The 20,150-nt window shown below is 46.4% G+C and overlaps 1 protein-coding gene across 4 annotated transcripts in view; it reads right to left on the minus strand.

The window, feature by feature from the left end:
- Window positions 1-20,150, minus strand: part of TRPM8 (transient receptor potential cation channel subfamily M member 8) — a 101,683-nt gene that overhangs the window by 21,043 nt on the left and 60,490 nt on the right. For 3 of the 4 annotated variants that reach the window (XM_063162732.1, XM_063162734.1, XM_063162735.1), the window contains 8 exons: window positions 14,700-14,804; window positions 13,534-13,607; window positions 11,962-12,118; window positions 8,429-8,606; window positions 6,850-7,022; window positions 5,182-5,356; window positions 4,152-4,219; window positions 767-964 (listed from right to left, as the gene is read on the minus strand). In XM_063162732.1, coding sequence (XP_063018802.1) covers window positions 767-964; window positions 4,152-4,219; window positions 5,182-5,356; window positions 6,850-7,022; window positions 8,429-8,606; window positions 11,962-12,118; window positions 13,534-13,607; window positions 14,700-14,804 — 1,128 coding nt within the window. Of the gene's footprint in view, window positions 1-766; window positions 965-4,151; window positions 4,220-5,181; window positions 5,357-6,849; window positions 7,023-8,428; window positions 8,607-11,961; window positions 12,119-13,533; window positions 13,608-14,699; window positions 14,805-19,703; window positions 19,813-20,150 lie in introns of all 4 variants that reach the window. The other variant, XM_063162731.1, reaches the window with a different exon arrangement.

Here is a 20,150-nt window from a genome sequence, read left to right on the forward strand (position 1 = left end):
TATCAAGGCTGTTTAGTAGCAGATCTCCTATTAGAAAGAAATTTGTCACCACATCATAGCAAAGCTGCTTCTCCTCAGTCCTGGGTTTTAACAAATTTAAACAAACCCAAATAGAAGTAGATAATGAGCTTGATTTTAAAGTCACCAAAGGACAACATTAATTATCCTCTGAAAATACAGCAAATAACTGTGATTCCCCTATGCAGATCATCTTTAACAAGAAGATATAATCTCAGTAATTAGAAGTGACTCTTAAAGTAGAAAAGATTGACAGCACAAGTTTCAACTTATGTCAAGCAGCTTGTTAGAGAACAGTCTCTAGCTCCTTGTGCTTTGTCAAAACCAGATAATTTCTCCCATAATGAAACTTTGTAGAGTTCATTTCATTTCAGCACACAGAAGACAAATAATCTTGTCCCTTTCTGATGCAGGAGGAGGCGCACTCCAGGGCAGCCCAGCAGAAGCTGTGAGGAGTGGGGCCAGACAGAAAACAAACACTGCCTTCAGCAGCTCCCCCCTCCACAGGGAAAGGATCCTGCTGGAACCTTCTTCACTTTCCTGTCACCACACACCTGCTGACCTGACTGCAGCCCCCACAATGCCTTTGTTCCAATCCCTGCAGATGGAGAATGTTCCTTTTTTAAATCTGCACAGGTGTAGCATGGCCAGGAGCCCCGCACAGCCCGTGGGTACCCCCAGACAGCAACACCCCTGCCTTGGAAGGCAGCATCTGCTCCCTGCAGCTCCTCCCACAGCACCAACTCACCCACTTGATCCAGCTCTCCGTCTCCTCCTCGGAGAGCCTGGAGATGGTGCGGGGCAGGAACCTGAGCAGGCTCTCCTTGACACAGGAGGAGGCCAGCGTGCCCTCGGCCTCCAGCAGGCTGGCAATGACATCGGCGATGCGCCCCGAGCCCTCCACCACCACACATGGGATCTTGCTCTTGATGGCCACGTTGATGGACTGGGGACACACGGGGAGAGGAGAGCACTTGAGCATGAGTGCTACTGAGTAAGGAAGCCTAGAGAACGACAGAAACCCACAGCCCACAGCAGTATTTTTATTGTTATACACTGATACTTTACCAGTGACAACGCTTTAAAGCATCATCATCTGATGAGAGAGGGATGTGAGAGCCCCAGAGAGACTGGGGGTCAGAAATCACCATCTGCCGAACTTTCACAGAATCACAGAGCAATTTGTGTTGGGAGGGACCTCAAAGCACATCTTGTCCCCCCCCCCTGCCATGGGCAGGGACACCTTCCACTAGGCCAGGCTGCTCAGCTTGAGAGTGGGTCAGCAGATCAGGACAGCAGCCAAGGGGAAATGGCATTCAGGTCACACAACAGTGCTGCCCAGCCACAGCCACTGCTGCTTTATGGCTCAGCATTGCTCAGCTGAGACCAAGGGCTCTGGATTTATCTGCTGGAGGCAGCAGCAGCAGTGTTTTACAGAGAGATCACTTCTGTAGCATCACAAGAACATCAAACTCTAATGTTACTGAAAGTCTCCAAGTAGCCACTGACATGATTTCTCACACAGCAACATTGTCCATGGATTAACAGCAAGACAAAAATCTGCTGGAATCGTGCTGGAAGGACCATTAACCCATTAAGGCAAAGACCATAGGAGACACTGATTTCATTTGCATCCCTACACTGAGAACAGAGTCACAGCATGAGCTGCTGCCAGCAAATTGCACAAAGGGAGTCAATGCAAGTTATCATCAAGCACTGAAAAAACAGAACAGCTATTAGTTAAGAGAGTTTCTTGAGAACAAAAACAAAACAAAAAAAATCACCTCAGTCATCAAAACCGTGCACACATTCCTCCTGTCAACTGGAGCAGGTCTCTGACAAAGGCAAGGAGGCTTTTCTTATCAGCTAGATGAAAGGGGTTTTCTAAAGAAGGGTTCAGCTAAAGTGCATGTTTTACATCACAGGGAAATTTCAAACAGAAGCTTGGAGCAGTTTTACCTCTCCCTCACTAATGCTGATTCTTGTCATCATGCACCAGCCACAGAAGCTGAGGAAGGGGGAGCCTTTCCTGGCCAGCCCTGCCAGGACTGAGGCATGGCAAGGACAGACATCCACAGCATGGACTCTGCTGAGTCATCTGGGCTGGTCAGAGACTCAGTTTACTCCTTGAAAAAAGGCTTCACCTCAGAATAGCTCAGTGCTCTTCCCACACTGAGAAATAAAAACTCGGCATGACATAAACCACCCTCGGGTTGCACCAGGAGAGGTTTAGGTTGGATATCACAGAAAATTCTTCACTGAAAGGGTTATCAAGAACTGAAACAGGCTGCTTATGGAAGTCACTATTCCTGAAGTGTTCAAAAAATGTGTGGATGTAGCACCTGAGGACATGGTTTGGTGGTGAACATGCTAAATTGACCATGGGATCTTAGAGATCTTTTCCAACTTCAATGTTATTATGATCCTATGAAAGAGCCAAGAGAGAGGCATGAACCCTTAACGGAACCATCATCCAGGTACTTCCCAGAGGAAACTCTTGCCAGGAATTATGCATTTGATTTAACAAGGTTTTTACTCATTCTGGTCAGGCAGCTACTAACTCTGTGTTATGTATCACTGCTGAACAGTGGGTTTGAGGTCTCTCCAAAAAATGTGAAATCATAAGTCTGCACAGCTACAGCACCTGGCAGTCAGTCAGCTCCTTCAGTGATGGCCGAATCCTTTCTCAAACATCAGCAATTTGGAGCTAAAAGGAAATGGACATATTCAACACAACCCTCTGAGCACAGCTTTCCTCTAAAACCTGACTGGATGCTTCATTTCATCTCAGGACCTCTGATTAACACTGCATCTGAATCTATCTACAACTGGGCAAAGACAAAATTCATCATGTGAATGGAGCCAACCCCCCAGGAAACATACAGGGAGGCTGGGATAGCAATCTGGAATTTCACACACTGATTCAGACCAACTGATTAACACCAGCAACACAGTGGTAGCAGAGATCGTGCTCTGAAATCACATTGTTTATCCTCCTGACAAGCAAAATTTGATTAACCTTGACAGTAACAGCACAGCTCTGGTGAGAACAGGAAGTACCAAGATAACACCTACAAAAACAAAATCATAAACATAATGCTGCTTCAACTTTATTTTTGCAGCATCCTACTCTCTTGCACAATCCAGCTCTCTGCACAGGCTAAACCAGCTCTTCCTGCAGTTGGTCAGAGCTTGTCCTCACTGTTCCTGTTCCCTTCCCACACGGCCTGACTCCACACCCCCTCACTCTGAAAGCCCTGGGCAGGTCCCTTTGCTCCCTCGGGCCACTCATCCTCACTCTGGCAAGGTGGATGGGCAAGCACCAACCCTGGCTTTTAACCCTGAGAGAGATTTAGAAGGGATCTCCCTTTCCCCCTCCCCTCAGAGTCACTTACACATCCCGTTTCAAGGAATTTCTTTGCTCTGTTCAGCCTCCTCCTGCCTGTCTTCTGTTTGAAGAGGATGTCTGGTCCTTCTCCATGTAGGCTTGGAAGGGTCAGAGTCAGCAGAGCCCTCCTGCCCTGCTCAGCTGCCAAGACTTAAACCAGCTCTAGATCTAAACTAGACTCCAAATGTATTTAAAATGCACTTATAAGAAACAGGGAGAGAAACTTTTTACATGGGTAGATAGTGATAGGACAAGAGGGTATGGTTTTAAACTACAAGGGGAGAAATTTATATTTACATTAGGAGATGATTCACTGTGAGGGTGGGCAGGGCCTGGCACAGGGTGCCCAGAGAAGCTCCTGGATCCCTGGAAGTGTCCAAGGCTGGGCTGGATGGGGCTTGGAGCAACCTGGGATAGTGGAAGGTGTCCCTGCCCATGGAATTGAGTGGTCTTTAATGTCCCTTCACATTCTGGGGTGTGGAAAAACTGAGACAACTGAACTGTCCCAGCCAATACTTTTCCAGGATGTCAGCCCAAGGCAGGAACTTTGCAGAGAAATTTTAACAGAAACAAACTTCAAAAGCTTAAATTGCAAACAAGGTCCTTCTGTAGCAAGTGCAAGGCAAGCTTCTGTAAATAACAGCACTCTCTATTTCATCAAGTTTCTTTTGGAGCAATCAGTCTTCAATATCAGAGCAATGCCCCTGTTGTCATTCCTGGAAATAAATAAAAGAAATGCACTTACTTTCAAAGTCTCCTTCCCACCACCTTGCGCAAAACACACAATTGGGATCTTCCCGCCGTAATTAGATTCTGTGAAATATGCCAAAAGAAAAAAGAAGGCAAAATATTAAATCAATTAATGCAGTTTGAATAACTTTTTTTTCCTGAGTACAATGAAAGAATTTCTAAGCCATTCATGCAAATACTAGTTTGCTGTTGATTTTGCCAGAGTTACTAACAGCTGTTCTTGATAAAAACTCAGTTTTGCCTAACATTCAGACACCCTTCTCCAACAGAAGCTTTTCCCTTCTAGAAAGCCTAATTCTTGCTATCTCTGAAGGCCTTAAAATGGAATTTTATTGTCTTTATCTGCTCCTTTGACTCAGAGAGTCAAAGGAGCAGATAAACACAATAAAATTTTGAGTCTCAGAGAAAGGATCTTATCACAAACTCAAGATACAGAACCTCTGAGTTCACATTTCCAGTCATAAAAGAAAAGTAAGAATTCTGTAACTGGAGCTAGTGTCTGAGAGACATTCCAAAAAAAACTCAAAACAAGCAAACCCAAACAACAACACTCACAAAAGCTTTTTAAGAATTTATTGCTAAGGCGTTTGATTTTTTTTTTTTTTTTTTTGGTAAAGAAGTGGGTGAAAGAGAAATTATTTAACAGTAGGTTGCAGGTGGCTCAATCACCCTCATAAATAAATATTTTGGGAAAAGCCAAATTTCAGCTCCTGTGTAACTGTGCTCCAGCTACCTGGAATTCAGTGGGGATGGATATAGAAGGGCCAGCTTCTAAGAGGAAGGGAGGGAAGGGCTGTGTGGCTGAAATGAAGCATTTCCTGTGACACAAAGGACGCACAGAAAGGAAGATGAGGGGAAGGTGCTGCTCCTGAAAGAGCTCCAGATGCACTGCAGTTCACACACACAGTGTGAACCTTCCAGCTCAGCAGCCACAGGATGCTGCCAGTGCTTTCTGATTCCAAGGAAATCACTGTGGCTGTGCCCCAGAGCATGCAGAGGCAGCAGGAGGAGGAGGAGGAGGATACCTGGGATGACCCTCTCTGAAATGTACTTCTCCAGCTGGGTCCGCACTTTGGCCTCCGTGGTGGGGTGCCCGTGGGTGCCGTTGTCCACCAGCAGCAGGTGGGTGTGGTTGTTATCCAGGCAGTACAGGGGGTCTCTCTTCAGGTCATCCATGATGTAGTGGGCCAAGTAGCTCCCCTGGGGGCACACAGTGTCTTTGACAAAGATTCAAGGACACACACACCTTATTTATGCGGTGGGACAGTTTTTCAGAGGTGTTCTGTCGTGTTTGGCGGACAAGAGACAAGGGGGGGGCTATCCCTTCTGACAGGAAGGATGGCAGGGTCAAGCTATGTCAGGGAAGGGATAGGTTGGATATTGGGAAAAAAATTTTCACTGGAAGAATAATAAAGTACTGGAATGCTCTTCCTAAGGAGGTGGTGGAATCAGCATCTCTGGACGTGTTTAAAAAAGACTGGACATGGCACTTGGTGCTAGAGTCTAGCTGAGGTGTGAGGGCATAGGTTGGACTCAATGATCTTAGAGGTCTCTTCCAGCCTCATTATTCTGTGATTCTGTAATGAAGATCCTAAACAGCAGCAGCAGGTACCCACCGTGTGCCTTAGCTCATGGGAAGCCCTGCTGTGGGGGAGTGCACAGGGAATTCAGAGCTGGAATAACCATGGGAGTGGGTTATTCCCTAAAGCAATGCCAGACACGGAGTTAGAGCAGCGGAACTCCCACACAGACATGCCAAAACCTGGCACAGCTGAAATCCTCCTCACCAGGCCTGATGTGTGGGACTAACTAGGGCACGAGAACATTTTAGTTTCCTCCTGTTCTGGGAAGAACTCCTGACATTTTGAGGCTGAGCCTCCTCTTTCTTTCCCCACCACCCCATCCATGCAGCACTTGAGGATGTGATTAAACTGTGAATGTGGTGGCAGCACTGGGCTGACAGCTGGACTCTTAGAAGTCACAGTTTGTCCAACCTTAATTTTAAGCTCATTAATAACCCCACTGTAAGAGCCTGAGTGAGAGATGTGGGACTCTAGGCAGCTCTTCAAAATGCAGTTTATTCCATCCAAGATGTCACAGCAGCCCAGGGTTGTGGGTAACAGAGCTGTGCCCACAGCTGTCAGCTCCAGCTGCAGGCAGGCCTGGAGACCCTTTGGTTTTGGTTACAATGCATTATATAATTTTCTTTGCTGAGCATCTTAATACAGTAGAACAAATCTGTACCTTAACTTTTACCTACAGCCTATCATAACTGCTATAACTACCATATTCATGTTACTGTTCTCCAGTCACTAAAAGTCAGTACATTACAGTTTAAGCTAGAAGTTCATTTTTCTTGCTGTGGAAAATTCTGAGACCTTTTTTCTACTTGCAACATTTGCTGAGTTGTTTGCCTGTGCTATCTTTCTGCTTGGTAAAAACATCTTCTTGTTTGGGGTGGGTTTATCCTTTGCTCTAAGCCATAAAAACCCCTTCTAACTAACACAGCCTTTGCCTCCTTGGTTATCCAGTAATGCTGGCTCAGCAATTCTTTTCTTCTATATCAAAACTTGTTTTCATTTCTATTCCTTCTGCAGATTCTACATGTAAAAATGTTTCTGCCAAGCACACATATCTGTGAGACTGTTTTGTGAAGCTTTCACCCCTCCCACACGCCATGGCGCGCTCCTTACGTCGCTGGTGGCGGTGCGGATGAGCGATTCGCGGTTGGAGATCATGCCCCAGGCGGCGATGCCGATGGCCACCACGTTCTCCTCGGAGCTGCGGCTGATGGTGTTGTCCCTCACCACCTCCCCGATGTACTTCATCAGCCCGTAGTGCGTTCCCCCGGTGAAGATCCAGGCTCCTGGAACAACACCCGCTCACCTGGGGGAGCACAGCCCAGCACCCACCCTGCCACGGCCTCAAAGACATAACCAAACCCCTCTGGTGACCTTGGGGGTGGCTCTTCAATTGAGCACAAGAGAGATGATACACAACTCACTTATGCTATCACAGGCACCCCTGAGTCCACTCCCCTAAATCCCACTCCCGCTACTTCCAAACCATTAATGCCACACATGGTCCAAGTGGGACGTGAATTTTAAGGAATTTAGGGATTATAGAGGAGCTGAGGTTTTAGTTAGAGATAAGCTTTGTTGGAGTTAATCAAAGCAAATGGGTAGGCCCTGATGAAGTTGAGTGTCACAGACAACTTTTCTGAAAAATCCTTTCCTTATTATTTTTTCTCCTGAGAAGTTGAGAGGCCTCAGGAACAAAATGTAAACATTGATTATCTGCTGCTGTGGAAAGCAACAGGTGGATCTGTGATTGGTCTCATGTTCTTGTTTCTAATTAATGGCCAGTCACAGCCCAGCTGTCCAGACTGTCTCAGTCAGTCACAAGCCTTTGTTATCCTTTTTCTACTCTGAGCTAGCCTTCTGATGAAATCCCTTCTTCTATTCTTTTAGTATAGTTTTAATATAATATATATAATAAAATAATAAATCAAGCCTTCTGAAACATGGAGTCAAGATTCTCATCTCTTCCCTGGTCTTGGGACCCCTGTGAACACCATCACACCATCACCCAGTAGTTAACTAATAACTGATTGCTTGTCAACACAATGTTTGGTTAGCTGGGTTTATAAAGAAGAATATAGAAACCAATAAATAGCTTTTAGGAACAAAAGACAATTGTGGCCTCCTCTGTTCTGAAACCAATTGAAGACGGGAATGGGAGTTCTACCAAGGGTTCATTTGTCATATCTGCATTGAAAAGGCAGAAAGGTCAGGACGAGGAAGACTTCATTTACTTCCTCATTTTGGGAACCCTCTCCATGAAAGGGACCACCGACCCATTCCAAGGAACAAACTGTGCAAGTTTAATGGTTGAACTAATTACCATATGAATGAATTTGAACTAATTACCATATGAAACAGAGAATGGGAGGCACCAAAGTTATGAATATACATTTGTATTTTGGGTATTCAATACTTGTATAGATAAAAGGACTCTGTAATCACCTGTATATTGCAGTGTGTACTTGGCAGCTATCCCACAATAAACACACACTTTCTAGCTTTAAACTGCTAGAGAGTCTTTGTCCATCACAGTTGGATATCGGTACTAGATCAACATCCATATTTTTAATAAATCACATCTGGCAGCAGACAGATGAGCACTCTGCTCCCCCCCAGAGCCTTGCAGCTGCTGCCCCTGCAGCCCTGCAGTGCACCAGTGAGGTGGCAGAGGCCCAGCAGCAGTGCTCACCCTTGGACTGGGCGATGTAGATCAGCCTGCTGAAGATCTTGCGCATGCGGGGCTTGAGCGCGAAGTTCTTGGCGCCGCCGGTGACGGAGATGACGAGGTTGGGGGTCTTCAGGTTCCAGTGCTGGGTCATGAGGTCGTAGAGGGTCTCAGAGTCTGTGTCACACGACAGGCGGATGTACTTGAGGAGAGAAAACAGGAGAACAAACACAGCAGGAGATAAATAGAGGTGGCTGGGAACAACCCAGCAACTGCATTTTCTTCTCTGCAGCTCAGCCTTGTTCCAGCAGCCAGGAGATGAAAGGAAAGGTGAAGATGAAATCCTTGTTCTTCCCCTGAAGCACCTTTATCCTTCCCCTACAACCAGGCACCCAACCCAGCTTCCTCTAGAAAGGGCAAGAGCAGTTGTGGCATTCACATTCTCAGAAAAAATCCCTTCACCCAGGATTTTTCTCCTGGGAAGCTGAGGAGCCTCAGAGAAAAGGAAAACAATTCTTATCTCATTTGCTTCTCCTGTGCTGTGCTCATGTGGAATGTGTTTGGGGATTGTTCACCCACAGGTGATTGTTCCATTGGGTTCTGCTGTGAGTTGTTTTGGCTCTTTGGCCAATCAGGGCCAAGCTGTGTCAGACTCTGGAGAGAGTCAGGAGTTTTCATTATTATCTTTTTAGCATTCAATAATTGTCCTTTCTGTATTCTTTAGTATAGTATAGCATTCTTTAATATAATATAGTATTATAAAATAAGAAATTAGTTTTCTGAGAACATGGAGTCAGATGCATAATTCCTGCCTTCACTGGGGCATTTCCCAGCAAACACAATAAGCAATGACCTTGGGCTTCAGAGGAGCTCTGCAAGGATGAACACACCACCCTGGCAGCAACTAACTCCAGTGGTGCTATTTAAAGCTTGGATTATGAATCAGAGGCAGCATTGTTGAAAGTGAACTAATAATCATAATGACAGTTGTATTTTGATTACACTATTCAAATAAATTCCAGGCTCCGTGTGAGAGGTGTCCCTATCACAACACTTACCCACTCCAGTGCTTCAAGTACAAGGCAAAACAAATGCATCAAATTTGTAGTAAAGCTTGAACACTCTACAAAGATGCCAAAAAGCACCTAAGAGACATAATTTAGCTTCAGGTAGACTTAACATGTCTCCATTTATTTAAAAGCTTCTCTGGCCTTGTCATGCTTTGCTATTTAAAGCCCCTTCACTTTTTCATCACTTTTGGAAGACATTCATGGCTGCACAAGCCAAATCAGGAGATGAAAAGGTGGACCTGAACCATAGAGGATTTAATATGGATTGCCCAGTACTTGCAGGAGAGCAAAATGAAAGGATTACTTCGAGAAGGAAATGTCTCCACCTAAGAGACACTGAACTTGAATAAAAATGTTCATGTGCTCCAAGACAGGTTCCCAGAAGGAGTTAAAGCATTCAGGGCATCACAGAGGATGCTGAGCAGGCTAGCAGGCTCCAGCAGCTACACAGGAGAGCTGAGGGACTCACACAGCCTCTGCCCTAAGAAGCCTCAGTCTCTTGAAGCTTTGAGTGTTTTTCTGGAGAGGAACCCCTATAGGAGAGGGGGGAGCTACCAGGAAAAATACCCTGCCCATAGCAAAGTGTCAGCTCCAGTGCAGGCGGTGAACTGCAGTGCTCAGCCCCTCTCTCCTGCGGAGTGCAAGGATGCCATCTCGTGGTGCCGCTGGATGCTGCTCCCAGGCCAGGGATGGGGATTCGGGAAGCCTTTCTGGGCTCTGGGCTCCCAGAACAGTAAATGCAGCGACTGAGATGCTCGTGGGTGTTAGAGGGTCTGAGCAGCACGGCAGAAATGAAGAGCTCAAAAGCTGGACTTACAGAGGGTGGGATTTTATAGAATCCCAGAGTGGTTTGGGCTGGAAGGGAGCTTAAAGATGCTTTAGTCTCATCCTTGCTATGAGCACCTTCCGTCATCCCAGGGTGCTCCAAGCCCCATCCAGCCTGGCCTTGGGCACTGCCAGGGATCCAGGGGCAGCCACAGCCCCTCTGGACAACCTGTGCCAGGGCCTCATCACCCTCACAGTGAGGAATGAGGAATTTCTTCCCAATCTCCCATCCAGCCCTGCCCTCTGGCAGTGGGAGCCATTCCCTGTGTCCTGTCCCTCCGTGCCTTCTCCCCAGTCCCTCTCCAGCTCTCCTGGAGCCCCTTTAGGGACTCTGAGCTCTTCCTGGAGCCTTCTCTTCTCCAGGTGAGCACCCCCAGCTCTCCCAACTTGTCCTCAAACCTCTTTATGGGTTTGTTCACATCTCATTTCTGCTCAGAACTTTTCGGGACTCGTGTGTCCTAAAAAAGCACAGTGCAGGGTATAAAACTTCCCATCCCTCACTGATAACTGACAGCAATTCTCAGGTCACCCTGAGATTTATGTCACCTCTGCTGTGCATCCTCAGAAAATACAGGCAATCTTCAGGAGCAGTAGGTGCCTTGCTGTGCAGGGAATGAGAACAGGGAATTACGATGTGATTCCAGCCAACATTCCAATGGGATGGACAAGGAGACCTATGTGCAGTGTTTGAACAAAGAATGCTCTGAAATATGCACAGTGGCCTTGAGAGTCCGCATGAAACAAGTGAGGCCCCATGAACTGATCCCCAGAGTTGGAAGTGGGGAAGACACACTCTGAGGAAAGAACATTTAACCTTTGAGAAGTCTGAAATATTGCAAGAGAGCAAAGCACTTTTTGTTCCAGTACAGTCACACAGCAGCTTACAACTAAGCAGGACAAAGCTAAAACGTGCACATCAAAAAATATGTGAAGTACGTGGATCTGTTAAAGCCTGATTTGAAACTTGCAGTCTCATTTCCCACTCAAGTGCCTCTTATTTCTGCTATTTTGCATAAAACAAACTAAATTCATTTACATAGCAGGCTCTGATTTTCCTCATTTATTTTGATTGTCCCAAGCAACCTGCACTGGTGTTAAATATCAGCCATTTAGAGGCAGCAGATGAGCTCAGCCACATGTGACTCCTCACAAGCACCAGTATAAACCACCAAAAACAGCAACAGCAGCTATTTTCTTCTTCCCACACCTCCACTGTCCATGCTCAGAGCAAAGACACAAGGGAAAAAACCCAACAAATGGAATAAAACTTTTGAAGTTCCACAGACATCTTACATCCCTCCAGAACTCTCCACCATGGGAAATATTCAATATGCAATTGTTTATAGACCTGAGCAAGCTGGTCTATGAGGATATAAAATAATTCAGGGATTATTTTATATACATTCACTATCATTCACCCATTCTCCTGCCCTGCCTGGAAAGAGAAAATCTCTTTTCACTCCCATGACCAGCTTAACTAACAAGTAACACAGAAGGAATTATCCTTTGTTACCTATTTTCAGGGCTTGAAAAACAAGCTTGTGCCCTTTGTAGCTTGTCTCCTGCCATCAGAATAAAATCCATTTCACCTTCCTTGCTTTTGAGGAGCTTCCACTGGTATTCCACAGGGCCCTCATGAATATCCTTAATATTTCCACTTACCTTTCCTCTTTTTCCCAAGTTTTCAAACTGGATGTCCCCAAAGGCATCAGTAGGCAGCTCCTTGGTGTGCTTCTTGTAGTTCCATTTCTCAGTGGTGTTTACCTGGGTGCCTTCTATGTGCTGATTTTCAGGGTATCCACATTTACATAAGTTACCCCTGAAAGAAGAGGGAATAGGCATCCCTGAGGAAACCCTGGGCACAGGAAAGTGAGCTCTGCCAGCAAGGAAAGCAGCAGGTGGAGCTACAGAACCAGTTGTGCGTGGGACTATACTGGGATTTAGCACCTGACAAAGCAGAGCAACACCTGATGCTGCTTCCTTCCCCAAACCTGCTTCTGCCCAGCACTGGGAAGAGGGACACAGCTCAGGAACCAGGCTGTGCTGAGGGGTTTCTTCCCTTTTTTTGCCCTTAACCACAGAGGATGAGTTCCCTGCATCTCCTCTCCCAGGTGACAAGTGACAGGACAGGTGAAAAAGGCCTCAGGTTGTGCCTGGGGAGGTTCAGATTGGATATTAGGAAAAAAAATTGTATGGAAAGGGGTGTCAGGCATTGGTACAGGCTGCCCAGGGTGGTGGTGCAGCCACCATCCCTAGAAGTATTCCAAAATTACATGGATGTGATGTGGCACTTGAGGACATGCTTTAGTGGTGGTGCTGGGCTGACTTGGTTTTAAAGGTCCTCTCCACAGCCCACATTCCTGCTTCCACACAGGACACGGAGCAGGGGGAATTGTTTGTCTCCTTTAGAAAGGTTTCTTTTACTCTGCTGTACCTTGCAAATGATACCAGCTTACCTTAAAAATATCTAGACAATAATAACCCAGCAAGTCCTGCAATCCTCTCCCAGAGGGCTTGCAGGAAGAGAAGCTGATGAGCACCAGCTCCTCCATCCATTGCTGGTGCCTTGCCAGACATCCCATTTTTGGTGGCAGAGGAGGACCCTGAGTGAGACTTTCTGAAATGAGACTAATTTCCCTCCCAACTTCAGAGAAGAATGGTGTCAGAGAGCCCTCAGAGCTCAATATCAGCATTTCTGCAGCTGTATTTGTTTGATCACTTTTCTCCTGAGACTAAAAACCACCCCAAAACCACAAAGCAGCATTATGGTCCTCAAACCAGCACTGCACTGGTACCTGTGCCTGACAATGGAGCCAGTTTAATGCCCTGTCTTAAGAGAACATCAGCCTGAGCAAAACTTCGTGGTTTGTGCACAAAATTAGTGATTTGGGTTTAAAAGGAAAATTTAAATTATGCAAACATCTGATGCATACACCTTTTCATACACCAATACCAGAGCTGCATCCTTCAAGCATCCCATTGCCCCATTTATGCTTCAAATAGGGAATTTGATATTAAACCCTGTGACAGAGCTGCTGGAAGATGAGATCCCTAGTTTTGCATCAAGTTACTTGTGGAGTGACCCAAACAAGGGGAATGGGGTGAGATTGCACCGCTAGATCCAGGCTCTGAACAAAAAAAACCCAAAACTTTTCTCCCTTCCTTTGCAGACAGAAATCCCCTCATGCACCAGCCCACCATTCTTGAAAAACAAGAGAAAAAATATCTCCTTACATGGACTTGGTGTCCTTTGTAAAAAAGACACATTCTCTCTTCTTAAAGTTTTCTTGGATGAAGTTGGCCAAATCCTGGAAGATAAATTTTAGAAGTTTATTTCTGATAACTCACAAAACAGAAGAGACCTCAGTAACATCACAGTCAGTGTGAACACAAAGATACTGCTTAAAACACTATGGCAAACATTCTTCCCAATGGTAAAAAGAAAAAATAAAGATGAAAAAGAGAACACTGGAAAGTTCTTTAGGGTAGGGGCTGTTTTAATTCAACACACAGACCCCAGCAGGAGTCCAGAACAACTTCAAGTCCTCCATTATGGGAGCTCAGTGAAATGTGAAGTCTCTGCAGCTTGTTTAACCATTAACTCTGCTATTAACCTTGAAACTCAAATTCGTCCCTCATCTGCCTCTGCGAGCTAAGAAAGCAAAGAGAAATTCTCCCTTGTTCATGAAGTGTTGGGGGTTTTTTATTTGCTTTTAAGTATAGTTAGATTTGCAGGGCAAGATTTCACCTGGGACACAAAGGGAAGACAGGCAGCCATAGTTCAGTTGTTGGACACAACACTTTTGTTTAGTTTGACACAACACTTGTGGTTAAACAGCAGGTAGAAAAAGTTATTCCAAGCAGAAGAAAACATTACAAGCATTATATCCAAGGAAAGGAAAATGGAAGGGAACGCATTCAACCAGTAAAAGTCACAGCAGTGCAAGACCAAAAAAATAAAAGGAGAGGGAAGCACTTGCTGAAGTCCTATGGATTGGCCATATTAGGGCGTTCTGCAAACCCATCAGGAGCAGGGAATCTGCCACACAGTTGCTGGAGTCAGCAATCTTTCAGGCATGAAAGGATGTTTAACAGAACCATATGTTGGCTGCCTTGGCCACCAAGCTGGTTCTTTACACAGACAAATTTGTCTCTTGCTGCCACGTGGGACACGGTTTAAAACCAGAAGTGATGGAGAAAGCACAATGAAGAGCTACAGGGCTCAAAAGGAAGGCAACACACCCTCAGGGTTTCACCGTGCCAGCTGCTGCTTGAGGGTCACTGGTTAGGAAAGTGTCCCCACAAAGGGGAAAGTGACAAATCCATCACATCCTGCCCTGACCTGAGCGAATTCACCGCTGTGGCCCCTCCCAAGACAGCAGAGTGTACCAGGTACTCACAGCATCGCTGCAAGCCACGTCTATGCTGCGAGACATGCTGGAATAGAGGAGCCTGGAGCTCTCAAAATTGCCATTCCTTCGGTGCCTCATGCTGCCCATGGAAGCCTGGAAAAGCACAGCAGAGGGGGAGATGGAGGACAACCAGACAACAGCAAGGGCACTTTGTGCCCTAGCAAGGCAAGGAAGAGGTTGTTTGAATCCAGCAAAAAGAATTAGGAAGGGGATTATTCATAAAGTGCGAAATAAAAATTCAGAAAATATATTTTCTATTATTCCATACCACAAAGAGACTTTCTTTTATCTTTCCCCTCCCCAAAGTCAACATCCTTTGAGAAAGGAACATACCTTAAGAGCCATCTCATTCAGTTCATTCCCATATTTTAACTCTTTTGTCTCTGATAAGAAAGCTCGGGCTTATATACATGAACAGTCCTTAATCCAATGTATTTGCAAATTAAAGGGGCTATTAAAGAAATGCTTCAGGCACAGAGGAAAACCTGCAGTGTTAAAGCAGTTGGCCCAGCAGGGGAGCTTAGAGAAGCAGCACCCACCACTGATCCCACTCCTGGAACAAGGACAGTCAATGTGCAAACCAAAGAGCAAGTGGATTTAAAGGATATTGGATCCAAAATTTAGGGAGTGACTTATAGAAGCAAACACATTTCAATTGCCCTCTGAAGCAGATCTCTGTGTTGAAGTCACTGTCTTTGAAGGAGCATCACTGCACTTGCAGCAAAGCACAGAAAAAAATAATATTTATTCTAATATAAATGTTTCAATTCCCTTCATGCCACTCTGTGAATAATATTGGCAAAGGCCTTTTCCTGAAAGAAAAGCTGTCAGCCAGTGAACATGGGGAGCTCAGAGCCTACTTGTGCTTCCATCACTGTTTTCTCTCCTGCCTGTGTGCTCTGGGTTTGCCCCTGGGCTAACATTGCCACTGCATGGCACACAAAGCACCCCTCCCAGGCACAGCATCACTGAAGCATCACCCTGTAAATACAGAGCTCCTGAGGGCCAGGAACCAGCAAGTGTGAATGTTTCCTTGGGGCACTCCACACAGGAGGAACGGCATGGGCAGTGGGAAGCTGCAGCTTCGGTAAACAGAATTGATGGGATGTGCTGTGAGCAAGCCCCCAAAGCAGTAAGAAACTGCAACTTTCCACAAAGACACAAATATTTGTGTGTTATGCTTATTTTTAAAATCCTTTGAAAAACATTTCGTGTTGAGGGGGAGCATGATCCAAACACCAAGCAAGGATCCAACACAAAAAAGGAACCAAACATGAACCAAGGATCCAAACACAAAAAAAGATCCAGACACAAATAGAGGATCCAAACACAAATTGAGGATCCAAGCACCAAACAAGGATCCAAGCACCAAACAAGGATCCAAGCACCAAACAAGGATCCAAACACAAATTGAGGATCCAAACACAAATTGAGGATCCAAACACAAATTGAGGATCCAAATATGAATCAAGAATCCAAACACAAAAAAGGATCCAAACACAATTTGGATGTTGTTCACTGTGCATGGCAGAAGCCCTCAGCTGCTTCCCCCAAATTCTGCAGCATGCCCAGGGATCTGTGCCACTCTGTCACTGATAAGTGATGGAAGAGCACAGAAAAAAGCCCTCCTCCTCCTCCTTCCTAGCTCCTGCACAGAACAGGAATGATTTCAACCCAAGAAAAGGAAAAAAAGGCTGGAAAGTGAATGGCTGGAAGGCTGGGCCCAGAAAGGAGGGAACAGAATTAAATCCAGCTGGTGGCCAGTCACCAGTGGGGCTCCCCAGGGCTCAGTACTGGGCCCAGCTCTGTTTAATACTTTTATCTTTACCAGGGATGTGGCTGAGGGGATGGAGAGCACCCTCAGGCAGCTGCAGACACAGAGTTGGTGGGATGTGGATCTGCTGGGGGGCAGGAGGCTCTGCAGAGGGATCCATGGGCCCAGGGTCAGCAAGGCCAAGGGCCAGCTCCTTGTGAGCCCATGGGACACTGCAGGCTCAAGGAGGAGCAGCTGGGAAGCTGGAAAAGGCCCTGGCAGTGCTGGGGACAGGGCTGGAAAAGGCCCTGGCAGTGTTGGTAACAGGGCTGGAAAAGGCCCTGGCGGTGTTGGGGACAGGGCTGGAAAAGGCCCTGGCAGTGCTGGGGACAGGGCTGGAAAAGGCCCTGGCAGTGCTGGGGACAGGGCTGGAAAAGGCCCTGGTGGTGTTGGGGACAGGGCTGGAAAAGGCCCTGGCAGTGCTGGGGACAGGGCTGGAAAAGGCCCTGGTGGTGTTGGGGACAGGGCTGGAAAAGGCCCTGGCGGTGCTGGGGACAGGGCTGGAAAAGGTCCTGGCAGTGCTGGGGACAGGGCTGGAAAAGCCCTGGCAGTGTTGGGGACAGGGCTGGAAAAGGCCCTGGCAGTGCTGGGGACAGGGCTGGAAAAGGCCCTGGCTGTGCTGGGGACAGGGCCAGAAAAGGCCCTGGCAGTGTTGGTGACAGGGCCGGAAAAGGCCCTGGCAGTGTTGGTGACAGGGCTGGAAAAGGCCCTGGTGGTGTTGGTGACAGGGCTGGAAAAGGCCCTGGTGGTGTTGGTGACAGGGCTGGAAAAGGCCCTGGCGGTGTTGGGGACAGGGCTGGAAAAGGCCCTGGTGGTGTTGGTGACAGGGCTGGAAAAGGCCCTGGCAGTGCTGGGGACAGGGCTGGACACGAGGTCATGGCCCCCAGGCTGTGCCAGCCGTGGTGTGACACCTCCAGGGCAGGGATTGTCCCCAGGGCTGGCCCTGCTGAGGCCCCTCCAGGGCTGGGGCCAGTTCTGGGCACTCACAGCCAGAGGGACACTGAGGGGACACTGGAGAATGGCCAGAGCAGGGAATGGAGCCCCAGGAGGGGCTGAGGGAGCTGGGAAGGGGCTCAGCCTGGAGCAAAGGACTCTCAGGGGGCCCTTGTGGCTCTGCACAGCTCCTGCCAGGAGGGGACAGCCAGGAGGTCGGGCTGTGCTCCAGGGAACAGGGACAGGAGCAGAGGGAACGGCCTCAGGCTGGGCCAGGGCAGGCTCAGGTGGACTTTGGGATAAATTAAATCCCTGAAAGGGTTGGCAGGCACCAGAACCAGTGGAGGGCATCACCTTCCAGAGCCGCACCACAGTGATTTGGGATCCTCAGCCCAGAGGAACAATAACTACTGTTAAAAATAGGTTAGAAACTGTTGGAAAACAGTTGATAATTGTTAAGCATGTACTGTTAGTTGAGTTATTATATTGTAAAAGGGGTTAAAAGGGTAGTTATAAGAAATCCAGTACTCAACATACCATAACACACCTCAGTAAAGTGCACCATGAGCCAGCCTGGACAGAACTGTGATGGGCCAATCAAGGCCTAAAACCTTCGTGCAAATGAAGAATCCAAAAAGAAACCAATCCCAAGGGACAAAAATCAGGATAAAAAGGGGCTTCTGACCCACTGAATTTGTACCTCTCCACCAGGAACATGGGGGCTGCTGAAGAAGCCCCAGTGCCATCCTCAACGGGAGCACTCCTGCTCAGCCCGTGGGTCCCCTTGCTTTAGGCCTTTTCTTTTTATCATAATAAATGTTGAAATCACTTTTAGCACCAGGACTGTGGTCCCGTTTTTAACAGCTACCACCCCCTTTACTCTGAACCCCTTTGTTGTGTGATCTCTTCATCTGTGATCCCAAAGTGACCAAGGAGGAAAACCCGACTGGCAGAGAATAAGGGACCCAAAGCTGGTCAGCAAGAGCGATTGATAACGTGGGAATGTTTACTCCAAAACTGTTATCTCTGTCAGGGCAGGCTTGTCAAATAGGATAATAAGGAAAAGGGGGAAGCTGTACACAAAATACAGAGGGGCTCAGGGCTGGCACCCATCACAGAGACATGAAAAAACACCTTGACAGCCACAGGCATCAAGAAACTCCATGAAACTGCAACTTGGTTTAAGGACACAGGCAATTCTGCACTGGGAGATGTATTTCCTAATAACCCAGAAAGCCATTCTTAATATTTCATATGATTAATGTTCAGTGTAAAGATGGTTTTAAAGCTGTAATTCAAGATAAAAGCTCCACGGAGGGAAATAACATTTAAGTCTGGATCTACGCAACTTATTTATTGACAGCTTTACTTTCATTGTTGATTTGCTTAATAAAATTTAACACCAGAAAAGTGACTATGGACATAACTGCACAGCGAGGAGATTAAAAGGGAACAAGAGCATTAAATTATTAATTCCAAACACTACAGGATTTCAAGTTTGCCTTGCTGCTTTCGTAAATAATTTATAAGAACGAACAAACTGAAGAAAGTTAGCGAGAGTGCAAAGAGTCCCCCTGAAAACCTGGTATTTAACTTTAAATTCTGAAAAGCCTCATTGATAGCACAGTGTTTAGCTGATACCAGTGAGCAACGCTCATTAACTCTGTGAGTGTTGGAGTAACACAGCAATTATATATATTTTTAAATATGCGACACAGCTGCAGTCCACGGAACAGGCAAACTATTCTTTTGCTAACACATTTCCAACCCATTAAATTAAATGTATAAGATACTCAAAGCATTGAAGTGTAACTTTCTTAAAACAACATATATTGAGAATAATAAGCATTGGATAAAGTCCAAAATAATCCTCTAAAGTGTAAGACTGTAACTTCCACGGTGATTCAAGGAGCATATCCAAGGAAATCTTCAGCCTGAGGTGATGTTAAAAAAGAGAAAAAAAAGACAAAAAATATCTACTTCTAAAGAGAGAAATTAAGAGGCTTTTAGAAACTTGCCTGTAATTTTAAAAAGCAAGACCAGTTCCATTCTCAGGAAGCTCCTAGATACCCGAATCTACTATTTGCATTAACAATTCCCGAAACTGGCTTTACATGAAACCTCTCCAGGTTACAGCAGAGGATGCGCCGAACTTCAGCTGCACCCTCTCACACAACTTCAGCAAATCCAAAGTATATTCACTTAAGGAGAGAAAAACCCACGCTTAACCAGCAGCACAGACTTACCACAGTGTCCAGAACGTGCCCCAGGACTCCTTCTGCAATCATGACTCCGAGAGGATGCTCTGAAATACTCGGGCGGGCAAAGCCCCACCTTTATCTGTGTCATGCCTGCCTTTTAAGGGAGGGAGGGATCAGTGGCCAGGAGCAGCAGAGTTATTCACCAGCTCCTAATGAAGGCTTAATTGCAGTAGGGAGCAGGGATGGCTGCTCAGGTTATTTGTGACAGAGATGTTTGCTGTCCCACCTGCTGCTGCCCAGGGGCTGCAGGAACAGATAGCACTGCAGCTCCTTTGCACCAGTAAAAAGCCAAGAGTAGAAGGAAACGCTTGTGGGAATAAATAATTAGATTTTAATGTAGCAGATGATAATGAAGCAGCTGTAAAATCAACACCTATTAATCTAATTTACTACAAGGTTGTTGAAGCACTGTTGAGTGCAATAGGGGATTTT

Source organism: Melospiza melodia, chromosome 8, assembly GCF_035770615.1.
Source record: "Melospiza melodia melodia isolate bMelMel2 chromosome 8, bMelMel2.pri, whole genome shotgun sequence".
Classification (NCBI taxonomy): domain Eukaryota; kingdom Metazoa; phylum Chordata; class Aves; order Passeriformes; family Passerellidae; genus Melospiza; species Melospiza melodia.